This window comes from Vulpes vulpes, chromosome 3 (genome assembly GCF_048418805.1).
Source record: "Vulpes vulpes isolate BD-2025 chromosome 3, VulVul3, whole genome shotgun sequence".
Taxonomy (NCBI): Eukaryota; Metazoa; Chordata; class Mammalia; order Carnivora; family Canidae; genus Vulpes; species Vulpes vulpes.
In genome coordinates this window covers 147,034,723-147,050,009 of record NC_132782.1, presented here as the reverse complement: position 1 = coordinate 147,050,009, position 15,287 = coordinate 147,034,723, and the positions used below count along the sequence as shown (strand labels likewise).

Genomic DNA, 15,287 nt, shown 5'->3' with positions numbered 1-15,287 from the left:
TCAAAGAGACAATTATCATATGATCTCACTCATATGTTGAATTTAAGAAACAAAATAGAGGATAATAGGGGGAGAGATGAAAGAGTAAAATAAGAAGAAATCAGAGAGGGAGACAAACCATAAGAGACTCTTAATCATAGGAAACAAACTGAGGATTGCTGGAGGGAAATGGAATGGGAGGATGGGGTAATTGGGTGATGGACATTAAGGAGACCACATGATATAATGAGCACTGGATGTTGTATAAGACTGATGAGTCACTGACCTCTACCTCTGAAACTAATCATATATTATGTTAATTAATTGAATTTAAATATTTTTAAATGGAGAACAAAAAATATAAATGAGCAAAAAAGAGAAAAGCATGCATACATTTTTAAAAATTTCATCGTAATTTCTTAAACATAAATTTCTTAATTATTCTGTTTTTAATGTGATTTTTTTTCTAAGTAGATTGGAAATGATGATAAAAAGGTTTTCAAGAAAGAAAGAAAGAAAGAAAGAAAGAAAGAAAGAAAGAAAGAAAGAAAGAAGAAAGAAAGAACTACTCTATCCAGTAAGGCTATCATTCAAAATAAAAGTAGATAAAGAGTATCCCAGGCAAACAAACGTTAAAGAAGTTCATCACACTAAACCAGCTTTTAAGAAATATTAAAGGGGACTCTTTGAATGGAAAGTAAAGACCATAAGCAGTAGTAAGAAGAATAAGAAGCACAAAAGCAATAAAATTAACTTTATCTATAAAAATCAGTCAAGGCATTCACAAAATAAAAGGATGTATATAAGACAACATATACCTCAAAAGTAGGAGGAGGGAGAAGCAAAAATTTAATGCTTTTAGAATGGGTTCAAACTTAAGTAACCATCAACTTGATATAGACCCTATATGTATAAGATATATATAAACATAATGGTAACCACAAATTAAAAACTGGTAAGAGATATGCAAAAAATAAAAAGAGAGGAATGCAGGTAAATCACTATAGAAAGCCAATCAACTGTGAGATAAGAAAGGAACAGAGAAGAACTGCAAAAATAACAGTGAAACAAGTAACAAAATGGTAATCAGTACATATCTATCAATAATTATTCTGAATGTAAATGCACTAAATACTCCAATCAAAAGACAAAGGGTGACAGAATGGAAAAAAAAAGCAAGATTCATCTATATGCTCCCATGTGTATCATTTCAGACCAATGGACACAGGTAGATTAAAAGTAAAGGGATAGAAAAGTATTTGTCATGCAAATGGATGTGCAAAGAAAGCTGGGGGATCCCTGGGTGGCTCAGCACTTTAGTGCCTGCCTTTGGCCCGGGGAGTGATCCTGGAGTCCCAGGACAGAGTTCAGCATTGGGCTCCCTGCATGGATCCTGCTTCTCCCTCTGCCTGTGTCTCTGCCTCTCTCTCTCTCTCTCTCTCTCTCTCTCTCTCTCTATCATAAATAAATGAATAAATCTTAAAAAAAAAGAAAAAAAGAAAGCTGGGGTGGCAATACTTATATGAGACAAAAAGTCTTTACAACCAGGTCTAAGAAGAGACAAAGAAGGACACTACATGATCATAAAGAAAACAACCCAACAAGAAGATACAACAATTGTAAATACTTATGCATCCAACATGGGAGCACCCAAATACTATTAACAAACATAAAAGAAGTAATCAATAATAGTACAATAATATCAGGGGACTTTAACACTCCATTTACATCAATGACTAAATCATCCAAACAGAAACTCAACAAGGAAATGTGGCTTTGAATGACACATTGAACCAGATGACTCTAACAGATACATTCAGAATATTCTATCCTAAAATAGCAGAATACAGTCTTTTCAAGTAGGCTTGGAACATTCTTCAGAACAGATCACATGTCATGTTACAAAACAAGTCTCAACAAATTCAAAAAGACTGAAGTCATAGCATGCATCTTTTCTGACCACAACACTATAAAACTAGAATTCAATCACAAGAAAAAAATCTGGAAAGAACACAAATAAATAGGGGTTAAATAAAATGCTACTAAACCATGAATAGGTCAACCACGTAATCAAAGAGGAAATAAAAAAATACATGGAAACAATTAAAAATAAAAACAGATAGATCCAAAAGCTTTGGGATGCAGTAAAAGCTGTTCTAAGAGGGAAGTTTATAGCAACACTGGCCTATCTCAAAAAGAAAGAAAACTTTCAAATAAATAACCTTATTTTACATCTAAAGGAGCTAGAGAAAAAAAAATAAAGATAAGTAGAAGAAAGGAAATAATAAAAATTAGAACAGAAATACATGAATAGAAACTTAAAAAAAATACAAACCAGTAGAACAGATGAAATCAAGAATTCATCTTTGAAAAGATCAATAAAATTATTAAACATTTAGCCAGACTCATGAGAGACAGAGAGAGAGAGGAATTCAAATAAACAAAATCAGAAATGAAAGAGGAGAAATAACAACCAATACCACAGAAATACAAAGGATTGTAAGAGAATACTAGGGAAAATTATATGCCAACAAATTGGACAATCTTTAAGAAATGGAGAGATTCCTAGAATCTCATAACTTCCTAAAATTGAATTACGAAGAAAGAGAAAATCTGATAAGAGGGCTGCCAGCAATGAAACTGAATAAGTAACAAAAAACTGCCCACAAAAAAAAGTCTAAGACCAGATGGCTTCACAGGTGAATACTGTCAAACATGTAAAAAAGAGTTAATACTTATTCTTCACAAACTATTCCGAAAAATAGAAGAGGAAGAAAAACTTCCAAATTTATTCTATGAACCCAGAATTACCTTAAAACCAAAGCCAGATAGAAATACCAGAGAGAGAGAGAGAGAACACCAGGTCAGTATCTCTGATAGCTATGAACACAAAAATCCTCAAACTGAATCCAACAATACATTGGAAAAAATTTTTCAAATGATCAAGTGAGATTTACTCCTGGGATGAAAGAGTGGTTCAATATTTGCAAATCAGTCAATGTAATAAAATTAATCAAGGATAAAAAAAATCATTTCAATAGATATAGAAAAAACATTTGACAAAGTACAACACCCATCCATGATAAAACCCTCAAGAGAGTAGGTTTAGAGGGAATATACCTCAATATAATAAATGCCATAAAAGAAAAACCCACAGCTAGAATCATACTGAACAGCGAGTAACTGATAGATTTCATCCTAAGATCAGGCAAAAGACAAGGATGTCCACTCTCACCACTTTTATTCAACATAGTACTGGAAATCCTGGTCACAGAAATCAAACAAGAAAATAAATAAAAGTCAACCAAACTGGTAAAAAAGAGGTAAAACTCACTATTTGCAGATGACATAATAATATGTATATAGAAAATCCTGAAGACCACAAAAACCTAGATTACAAATACTGGAACTGATGAATAAATTTAGTAAGGTCACAGGATACAAAATCAATGTACAGAAATCCATTGTTTCCATGCACTAATAATGCAGTATTAGAATGAGAAATCAAGAAAACAATCCCAATTACAATTGCACCAAAAATAATAATATATCTAGCAATAAACTTAACCAAAGAGGTAAAAGACTTATACTCTGAAATGTATAAAACACAGATGAAAGAAACTGTAGATGATACAAACAAATGGAAAGGTAACCCCTACTCATGGACTGATATTGTTAAAGTGTCCATACGACCCAAAACAACCTACGGATTTAATATAATCCCTATCAAAATACCAACAGCAGGGATGCCTGGGTGGCTCAGTGGTTGGGTGTCTGCCTTCGGCTCAGGGCATGATCCCAGTTCAGGGATCGAGTCCTGCATCGGGCTCCCTGTGAGGAGCCTGCTTCTCCCTCTGCCTGTGTCTCTGCCACTCTCAGTGTGTCTCTCATGAATAAATAAATAATTTTAAAATATCACAGCATTTTTCACAGAACTAAAACAATCCTAAAATTTGTATGGAATCAGAAAAGACCCCAAATAGCCAGAGCAATCTTGAAAACTAAGAACAATACTGCAGGTACCACAGTCTCAGATTTCAAGATATACTACAAAGTTGTACTAATCAAAACAGTATGGTATTAACACAGAAATAGACACAGGGATCAACAGAATAGAATGGAGAGCCCAGAAATAAACCCACATATATATGGTCAATTAATCTTCAACAAAGCAGTAAAGGATATGTAATGGGAAAAAGATGATCTTCTTCTTCAATAAATGGTGTTGGGAATACTGGACAGGTACACGCAAAAGAATGAAACTGGAGCACTTTCTTACACCAGACACAAAAACAAACTGAAAATGGATTAAAGACCTAAATGTGAGACCTGAAACCATAAAAATCTTAGAAGAGAGCATCGGCAGCAATGTGTCTAACACTGGCCATAGCAACATTTTTTCTTGATCTATCTCCTGAGGCAAGGGAAACAAAACTTTTGAGACTTCATCAAAATAAAAATCTACAGAGCAAAGGAAACAACAAAACTAAAAGACAACCTGCTGAATGGGAGAAGATATTTGCAAATGATCTACCCAGTTAAAGTTCACTCTCCAAAATATATAAAGAACTTATAAAACTCAACACCCAAAAAAACAAGTAATCCAATTAAAAATGAGCAGAAGATATGAACAGACATTTCTCTGAAGAAGACATACAGATGGCCAACAGACATATGAAAGGTCGCTCAACATCACTTATCATCAGGGAAATGTAAATGAAAATCATGATGAAATGTCACCTCAAACCTGTCAAAGTGGCTAAAATTGAAAACACAAAAACAAGTGTCGGCAAAGACATGAAGAAAAAGGAACTCTCCTGCACTGTTGGCAGGAATGTAAACTAGCGCAGCCGCTGCGGAAAAACAGTATCGAGTTTTCTTTAAAAAACTAAAATTAGAATTACCATGGGATCTGTAATCACACTACTGGGTATTTATCTAAAAAGAATGAAAGCACTAATTTGAAAAGATGTATGCACCCCTATGTTTACTATAGCATTATTTACAGTAGCCAAATTATGAAGGCAACACAAGTGTCTATTGGTAAATGAATGGATAGCGTAAAAGTGGTGTGTGTCTAAACGCCAGCCCCTCATAAGAATGAAACCTTGCCATCTGCAACAACATGGTTGGATCTAGAGCACATAATGCTAAGTGAAATAAGCCAGTCAGACAAAGACAAACACCACATAGTTTCACTAGCATGTGTACCTTAAGAAACAAAACAAAACAAAAAAGAGACAAATGAAGAAACAGACTCTTAACTACAGAGAACAAACTAAACTGATGGTCACCAGAGGGGATGAAATAAGAGGATTAAGAGTACATTTATGATAAGCACTGAGTAGTTTGTAGAATGGTGAATCACTAGGTTGAGCACCTGAAACTGACTTAACACGACTAATTACACTAGAATTAAAATGTTTTAAAACTTAAAAAGCATATTTCCCTTGCACTATATCATCCACATTAGAAGTACCATTACTTTAAAAGATGATAGCACTAACCATAACAATTTTCTAAATTTAGGCAGTATATGATATTTTAAGGCGGAATATAACATTTCAAACAGTTTAAACGAACAATTTTCAAGCATAGCGTGAAGTATTTGGGTGTGGGGAGATGTTTCTCATGGCTAGAGAGAGACATTTGAGAGGACTAACCATTTGTACCTTTAGGTTGGGGAAATCCATAGGCACCTCTCAGAGCGGCTTTGTATGTTGCCCAGTTGCTTTTTGTTTTCACTTTCCCATTGATGAATCCAGACATACTTCTCTGACTCTAGCTTGCACAACCTATCTATGTATTTACTAACTGTGCAAACGAGGTTTGCAGCACCTAACATATGTCAAGCACTCTGTTATGTGCTAAATACAGAGAAAGTACGGTACATCTGGAGATCAGATAATGATACAGACAACAGCAATACAGCACGGTAAGTGCTTGTGGTAACGACAGTATGTTATGAACACTGTAGGGCCAAAATCTCAGCCGTCTGCCTTAATCAAACTGGGAGCAATCGGAGGGTTTTAAGCTGTTGAATAAACTTAGATTTACATTTTTGAAAGATTACTAGGTATATTATATGCCGTCATAAATGTAATTAGAAGGGGGCAAGAATCAAAAAAGAAACAAAAAAGAGTAGGTTTCCCATGGAGTCAAATAATGCAGAAAGCACAAGTTATAATAACAATAGCAATGATACTTAAAATAGCAGCTAATAAGAAGGTGGTATGCTTTAGATTCATGATTTTAATTACCACAAGCAAAGAGTGAGTTCAGTCCTGCTTTTAGCCCCTGCTCTCTACCATTCGACATATGAGGAAAGTCAGGTTCAGAACAGTTAAGTTAGGGGTCTAATGGAACAGCATTTTAAAGAGAAAAATAATTCAAATCAGTCTGCCTTACACCACTGTGATCTGTTATTATTACTTCCACAAAGCTCATTGAAATTCTGTTCACACATGCTAAATATTCTGAAATTGTTTCCATGCATAAGGTTTTGATCTCATGTTACACGAGTATTAGAGGAAATCTTGATTCTAAGAGAGAACTCAGTCTTGGGGGAATAAACTAAAGACTAGTCCCTTTAGATGTTTATTTCATGTAAAGTGCATACTAAATATAAATGGAACATAGGAGATAGAAATAATACTTTAAATAAATAGACACCTGTCAGTCTGTGCCTGAAACTTTCCCCTATCTTTTATTCCGAATCATTGTATGCACCCTAACTTGTGAGCCCACTCTCTCTTGCAATTTGATCTTGGTTTGAAAACTATAATGAACCTCTTCCTCAGAAGTTTCAGGTACTATATTATGGTCAGTTTTGCTGCTTGTCCCTCATACCTATTTCTCTTTTTCAGGGCTATTGCCATCTGTGGTTCAACACATGCAAGCTAATGCAAGAGAACATTCTCTCAGCCTCACCACTGAATGTTGAATACCATTTCAGTAAAACTTCCTAATCTTACTTTCTCAGGAATGCCCATTGCCCAACTTTAGATCTATTTAATTCTACCTGTATTTCAGGGCTGAATCTCATTTTTTTATCGTCTGAACTCTGCCATTTAGCATCTGGAGATTAAACTACACAAGAATGTTCATTTACTCATCTCATATGTTTGATGTTTGGCACACCTAATACAAAGAGGTTGATTGCAGAGCGTCCTGTCTTATCTCCCACATTACAATGTTGAGCGATTCTTGCAAGAAAAGTCTTCTTCTATTTACAAATGCCAGCCATTGGAAAGGAATACAGGAAATGGAGGGAGGAAAAGACCACTAACCAAAGGATGACTAGATTGATGTGGTAACAGATATTTCAGCAAAATTATCTTCACATCCCCCCAAAATGTGAAATCTTCACATATGATTCATGGTTTATATTTCTATTGTATCCCATGATGTAACATACAGCTTATATTTCTATTACATCCCATTATATGAGAGAAATTCAATATGTTGTCATTGATATTTTTAAGTTTAATATAAGAAAACTATCTGAATTACTCAAATAATGATAAATTTATTAACTAGCTATTTATATGGTGAATTTAAAATAAAAAATAAAAGTATCCATTCAGATCATGCTAAATATTATATTGCCATAGAGTATGTGGTATTTTCCTTAAAACTAGTTCAAATAGTCAAATGTCATTTTGATAGAGAATATAAATGTATATTATTGAAAAATTGCCTTTTCATCACTGATTTATTTTATTTTAATATTCCAGTAGTAAAGAAAAGAAAACATACCTCATGTTTTTCCTAACTAGGAAACCACGTATCCATCTTTGAACAATCAAAACTGGTGAATTATGAGCCAGAATTCCATTAATTTTTGAAATAATATGTTTGATATTATTAATTTCATCATCATAGGTTGATCCCTGTATAAAGAAAATATATGTTAATGTTTATCTTTCATGAAAGTATTTCCAAGGGACATTTTAAAATTGCTAGTCTAATAATATAAACTATTAAAATGCTTACAAGTATCTTGTAGGTATAATAGTTAATAATAAATACATTCTCATTGATTTCATTAGATCATAGTGTCAAGAATTAGTAGCAAAGAATTATTTCAATTTTCGACACAAAATTCAAGACCAATGATGATAAATTTCTTCCTCTTACCTTCTTTTCCCAGTCTAGTATCATAAATATAAAATTTTGAACATAATCATGTTGATCTTTAAAAAGTGTGGAAGGAATAGGTATCCAACAAAACTCTAAAAGTATCCTGTGGATTACCATAGGAAACTGACATATCTTGGATCACAGAATAACTTATAGTAGTCCAAAATTTTGAGGTAGCTTAACTAGAAATGTTGGGCACTTTTTTAGGATACAGCTCATTCCTCTGGAATAAAATATTCTATAGTGCCTTTAAAGAAATTATCTCCAAGATCTCTGTTCCTGCAAAATTTTATTTTTATTTTTTAATGTTTTTTAAAGATTTATTTACTTATGATAGACAGAGAGAGAGAGAGAGAGAGAGAGAGAGAGAGGCAGAGACACAGGCTCCATGCAGGGAGCCCAATGTGGGACTCGATCCTGGGAAGGCAGGATCGCGCCCTGGGCCAAAGGCAGGTGCTAAACTGCTGAGCCATCCAGGGATCCCGTGTTCCTGCAAAATTTTAGATTTGGGATCATAGATTCTCTCTAGTCCACTGGTCATCTGACTGGTTAGAAATAAAGCTACTCTACTTATGTTTTGAAAATAAGGATGATACATTAAGAACTTAACATTTATATTGTTTGTGACGCATCTACCCTGAAAATTACCAACTCCATCATTATATCATGTCCCCTTTTCTGCCTGTACACTCAATCAGCTAAGTAATGCCAGGAAACAAAAATCACAAAGCCTTGCAAATTAGTGCTACTTAAGATTTATATTTACAAACATTCATTGCTAATTAGCAAATGCTTTACTTGGCCCTGGCTTGCTTCCATTTCCAACAGGAGCTACTGCAAACATTCAGTTCAGTACTGTTCTCAACACTCTTTAAGCCTTTTCCCCAGAACTCCCTAAACATCTTTTCATGGAGGAAACAGGGCCATCAAGTATGAATTCCATCAACTAACTCTCTTCCATTCCCTAAATTTAACTATACTCCCATTTAACTCTATTCCTATCTATTCTAAGTAGAAATGCCTTCTAGGAACGTCTGGGGGGCTCAGCAGTAAAGCATCTGCCTCCTGCCTCATATCATAGGTGTGATCCTGGAGTCCCGGGATAGAGTCAGGCATCGGGCGCCCTGCATGGAGCCTGCTTCTCCTTCTGCCTATGTCTCTGCCTCTCTCTCTCTCTCTCTCTCTCTCTCTCTCTCTCTGTGTGTGTGTCTCATAATAAATAAATAAAATCTTTCAAAAAAAAAAAAAAAGGAAATGCCTTCTATTCTATCTTAAAAACAAGAAGTATTTCCCTTCCTGTCCAAGAGAGGCACCCCATTGTTATTAAGTCCCACCTCACTCTGTTTCACTATTATTTATCTTCTACTGTCACTATTCCTCTACCTATTAATACACCCATATAAACAATCATATCTAACCCAACCCTCTAACCTTTCTATTTAACTTTTATTAAGAACTCAAATTCCTGAGACAGAATTTCATATCTGTCCCTACCTTCTCCTTTCCTTTATCTCAATCCACTGGATTTTACAGCTATTAGATACTTCTACATTGGATATTCCTCCTTCAAATACCTCCCTTGGGTTCTGTAAACCACTCCTTGTAGTTTTCCTATAACTCTTGTTTACTTCTGGACTTCTTAAAGACCTATCCATACCCTGCCTAATGCCACATGGAAAGGATTTTTCTCTATTTGTCACTTCTTGATTTGAATATGCTCTCCAGATTATTGTATCTAATTCATAGCTTCAGTAGTTAACTATGTGCCGATGACTCTCAGATTTCTAGCTTTCAGCCTGAACTCACTATTGAACTAAAGAACAATGTGCTCAAACTGATATTCAGTTAAATTCAACTTTCCCAAACAAGAATCTTCTATCTTAAACTGCTTTCTCATATGGTCTAAGTAAATGATACTAGTGCCCATAATTACCTGACTCAGAAATCCTAAACTCTCTTTTTTCTTACGCTTCCTTATACCCAAATGTTGCTAGATCCTGGATATTCAACATCCCAATATCTGACTTCTCCCTTTTCCTCTAATCTCTGCCATTGCTTTACTGCATGTCTTTAACACTTCCTTAATTTGCTAAAAATTGTCCCGATAACTGAAATCATCCCCACTCCCCCACTCTCTTCGAAGCATAATGTGCACTATTGCTAGAGTGAACTTCCCAATATGCAAATCTGATCACATGGCATATTCCTGCTTATTATATTTCACAGGCACGTCACTGAAAGATCAATTACACATTTTTTGACTTGGCACACAAAATTCTTGATCTAGTCACTTTTTACCTCCATCTCATCTCCCTTCACCCTACATAAGATACCTTCCACAATGGCAATATCCAACCACTTATAACCCTGAAAATTATCTGATAATCAAACCTCAATTCTTTTCACAGATTCCACTCCAGTTTCTTGACTGCCTTTCTCAATTACTTATCTCACTACTTAGTCTTTTGGAGATTCAATTCTTTCCTCCAAGAAGCCTTTCCTGACATTGTTCTGAGTTCAATATCCTTCTACAATATTATCCTGCGCAGCATTCATTTGTCATACTTGACAATCTTGAGTTTTACCTGAACCCTGTGGTCCTAGAAAACAGGAAAGGTAAGAAATTTCCTCACCCCTTCGTTTCAGAAAATGGTATCATCCAAAGAAGCACCCTCTGCTATATTACTTAGATAATACCTATGGATGCCCCTCTAGTTCACCTGACAAGGCCCAGACACAGACCCTCTAAATTCCCACTTGCCCTTTTAACGATTAAACTCCTTTGTCCCACTGATCGATCAGAACAAAATGCTTGTTAACCAAACTTTGGTTAAGATCCTCTCCTTCCCCTAGGCCCCTGAACTTTGGCCCAACATCAGCCTGAGCCGCCTTATAACCTTCCCTTAACAGCACTTTCCGAGATAAGCAACTCCCAGAATAAAACATTCTCTGGTCTATGATCAAGTCATGCCACTCCCCTTCATCCTGCTTCCCCACACCAGTTCTTTCCAGTCTTACTTACTCTCCCAATAAGAGAAAAAAAACCTTTGTAGACTGATCTTAAAGATGTTTGAAGATGACTGATCAGTTAGAGCATTCCCCCTATTTCAATAGCCCCTTTCCCTCCATTTTAATAATCCTTTTGAAAAAAATCTCTCCTGTTTTCATTTGTCTTTTATTTGACAAGTTTATGCTATGACACAATTATTGATCTATCTTTCCCACTTGTAACATAAACTCACTAATCTTTTTTTTTTTTATCCTATATCTCTAGGACTAAATAGACAACTGCCTGTAACTGGTATTCAACTTTTAGTTGACTATTACATCACTAAGTAATAGTAACTTATACATTTCATAATAGTAACTTATACATTTCATATTTGGCTTCCAAGCTTGATTTGGCACGTTAACCTATTTTTGTAATTCAACTCTTCCTTGGCTGCATTAAGATCATATTCCTAATTTTTCTACCTTTTAAATTTTTATTTCTCAATCTGCTTTACCGGTTCTTTTTCTTCTTCAAACTACATAAATAAACGGCAAAATTTAGGCTTTATTTTTCTTTCTGCTCAAATGATCACCTTCTTAGCTACATCTTACTATCTCACATATGCTGCTTATCCACATAGCTATATCTCCTATTAGGAATTACCTCTTAAATTACAATCTACAAAATAAAATTCCAATTCTCTTTCTCTACCTACAGGTCAAAAACTGAAATAATTGGGGCCTCTGAGTGGTGTAGTTGGTTAATCATCCAACTGGTTAACTAAAACGGACTTGGTTTCAGTTCAGGTTGTGAGATTGAGCACTGCAGTCTGGCTCCATACTCATTGCAGACTCTGTTTAAGGCTCTCACTCCCTCTACCCCTCCCCTGCATGCTCTCTCTAAAATAAGTAAATAAATCTTATCTTAAAAGGTGTGAGGGTGGAATGCCTGGGTGGTTCAGTTGGTTGAGCCTCTGACTTTTGGTTCAGGGCAGGTCTTTATCTCAGGGCTGAATTCCAGCCCTGCATTGGGCTCCACACTCAATGTGAAGTCTGCTTGATATTCCTTCACTCCCTCTTTGGTTGCCCCTCCCCATGCTCCTGCTCTCTCTCAAAATAAATAAATAAAATCTGTAAAAAACAAAACTGAATTATCTCCTCCATTTGAAAACATCCGCAACTCATACCTCATACTGCATTACATACACAGTCATTAACACTATTCTTCACCTTGTCATCTAAGTAATAAACCCACATTCCTTCTTCCCCTTCCCTTTACCATCCAATAAATTCACTGATTTCCATCAAATAAATAACTCTTCAATCTGTTACCTATAATCTATATGCCCTACCAGTTTACAAATCAGTTGTTATAAACCAGAGCCCACCCCTCAGGATTTCTTTAAATTTCCCTTCACTCCAAAATTACAGAATATATGATAATTTTTCTAGTATGAAAATTGGATCATGGTAAATTGTTAAATATTTCCCCAAGATCTTGCAAGATAAAGCCCTATCTCCCTAGTATCACATATAATACCCTTTGCCATAATAATCCTATTTTTGTCTCCAGCATCATTTGAAATGCCCAACCATGTCTTCTAAACTGTAACACTAAATTACTTGTTGCCAGTTGATTGCGCCAAGCTCTAGCACTACCTCTGTGCCTTTGCAAATGTTCTTCACTCTGCCTCACATACTATACACTCGCCAACATCTCACCTTGCCTAAGGATTTATATTTAAAAATCTCATCTGAAATATACTTTGCTTTTTTCCTTCTTCCATGACCAGAGACTTGAACTTTAAAGATGTTTAAGGAAAATATATTCAGTTCTTTCACAGATTTTGCTCTATACTAATATCCATGACATTGGAAAAAAAATATACTTCTTTATTGTTTCTCCTGACTTTGCTTTCTCTATTAAATAAACTCCTATTCATGTGTGGTAGATATCTTGGAACTCACTTCCATGTTTTATATGTTTTTCTTCATCATTTTCATGTATATTCTCAATTTGTTAAAGCCATTCTGTCAAAGGCCAGCTTTCTCATATTGAGTTTTCTATTACCTCTTCAACTACTCTGGCTAAGCTATGTGGCTGACACTAAGCTCCTTTCTGAAGTTCCTGACTGTCCTATCACAGAGAAGTCCTGTCTCATACTAGTTTGCTATTCATTGTAATCCTTCCTATACTGTACACGTTAAAAAGAAAATCACAGACCCAAGATGGAGTTGCTTCTGCTAGGCCAAAGTCACCAAACTGGGACTTACTTAATACCTAACCTATAGTTCCAACCTCCCCCAGAAATGCAGATTAACCAGTCAGGAATTACTAACCAGAACCAATAAGGTAATCTGTCACATGAGACCTCTTCATACTCCAGAGGAAGATGAGGTAAATCTACTTAGTAAGACCCCTTGCCTGCCCTTCTACCTATGGAAAGGTGAACTGGCCTGGAACAATTCTTTCTTTCTTTTTGCTAAGAACTTCTTTGCTCCACCCTATTTCCTATAAAAACCTTCCATTTTGTATAACTCCTCCTTGGAGCTCCTGTCTACTTGCTAAATGGGATGCTGACTGATTGAAGAATAATGTAAAGTCAATTATATTCTCAAATATACTCAGTTGAATTTTGTTTTTTAACAAACCTTTCCACGGAACTTATTCTGTGACTTTTAACAATGGACTCTATCCGCCACTGTTCTACTATTACCCTTGACAAATAAAAGGATTTGCAGAATCCCCTCTAGTTCCTACTATTTTCTTATACATATCAGGAATAATGGCATTAAGTCAGGTAGAGCTAGTTTCTGCCTTTGCCTTAGTCCCATCTTCACTGTGCCTGAAAAACAATCTTCACTATGATTAAAAGCACTTTTATGAAATAATCTTTTATTTAAATGTTATCCTTTATTGGTTTCTGGAAAAGATGTGATTTCCTCTAATTTTTATGTTTCTTTGTTCATTGCATTTGGGCTCATGGCGTGTGTGTGTTCAGGGTAGTAAAATATGCCACCAAAATATCACTGTAAAAGTTCAAGATTTGCCTCCCCAAACTGTGCCCCTGTGGTATATGGATTATTCTGAGCAGTAGGTACTTAAACATAGCAGAGTCAGGGAGAGGCTTATGCCAAACATCCTTTATCTACCTAAAGACAGATCCTTCAAAAGGCATTAAGTTCCCATAAATCCATTCCCCAGGTGTTTCAACATCAGAGGAGATAGATTTTATCGCAAAAGAGGTTAGAAGAAGAGTAGGAGTGGGTACCACATCCAGAAGATCTTTGTCACAAATTCCCATCATTCTTCTAAGGACCCATTTATCTTCCCTAAAAAGCATTTCCTTTCTCATTAGAAGTCTACATTCTCCCTCTACTTTCCCTATTAATGCTAGTTAAGCATGAATCCTAAGATATCTCAGGGAGTTCCTCATTTTCCCCCTGGCTACCTCTCATGTATAAATGAGAGATATACTTTTTAGTCTACCTCTGTTTGTCTATTGTTAATTTGCATTTTATTACAAAGGTCTCAGCCAAGAATTCAAGACAGTAGAGGGAAAATAATTTTTCCTCCCCTATGTAAGTAGCTCAGGACCACAGTAGATTGAGTGCATAGATAAGAAGTGAGGGGAGAATACAATAGGGAATTTAGATGACTGGACTTAAAGGTGGTCCTGGTCAGATGCTACAGTAGTCACCAGCAGAGAACATCAAGCTCATACTTAAGTTTACAGCATAGAGTCCCATTTTGTACCAAAGCATGAAGAATTTCTTCTCCTTAAAGACAGAAACAATAATCATCAGCTGTGGGCAGGGTTAGTGTCCTTGCCAAGAAAACATGCAATCTCTAGACAATAAAGTTACCTTGGAAAATGCCAATAAAGATATCTCTGCAAACTTGTACAAATGCCATAAACCATTTGGTATCTGAGGACAAACGGACATATCCTATTTGTGAGGGAAAGTAATGCATTTCCTGGTTTAAATCCCAGTTCTAGCACTTACTAGCTCTGTAACCCAGGGTAAGTAACCTATCTGTCCCCTGCTCATCATCTATAAAATAGAGAGAACAATGGTACTACCTCACTGAGTTGTGAAGGAATATTTGTAAAGCACTTAGAACAGAGGCTCAAACATTTCAAGCATCCAAACAATGTTATTTGCCAACAGTT

At 35.6% G+C, this 15,287-nt stretch overlaps 1 protein-coding gene across 5 annotated transcripts in view; it reads right to left on the bottom strand.

The window, feature by feature from the left end:
* The window catches only part of LRRIQ3 (leucine rich repeats and IQ motif containing 3), a 176,485-nt gene that overhangs the window by 123,086 nt on the left and 38,112 nt on the right, over positions 1 to 15,287 (bottom strand). For all 5 annotated transcript variants that reach the window (XM_026018081.2, XM_072754874.1, XM_072754873.1 and 2 more), the window contains one exon: positions 7,738 to 7,871. In XM_026018081.2, coding sequence (XP_025873866.1) covers positions 7,738 to 7,871 — 134 coding nt within the window. The remainder of the gene's footprint in view (positions 1 to 7,737; positions 7,872 to 15,287) is intronic.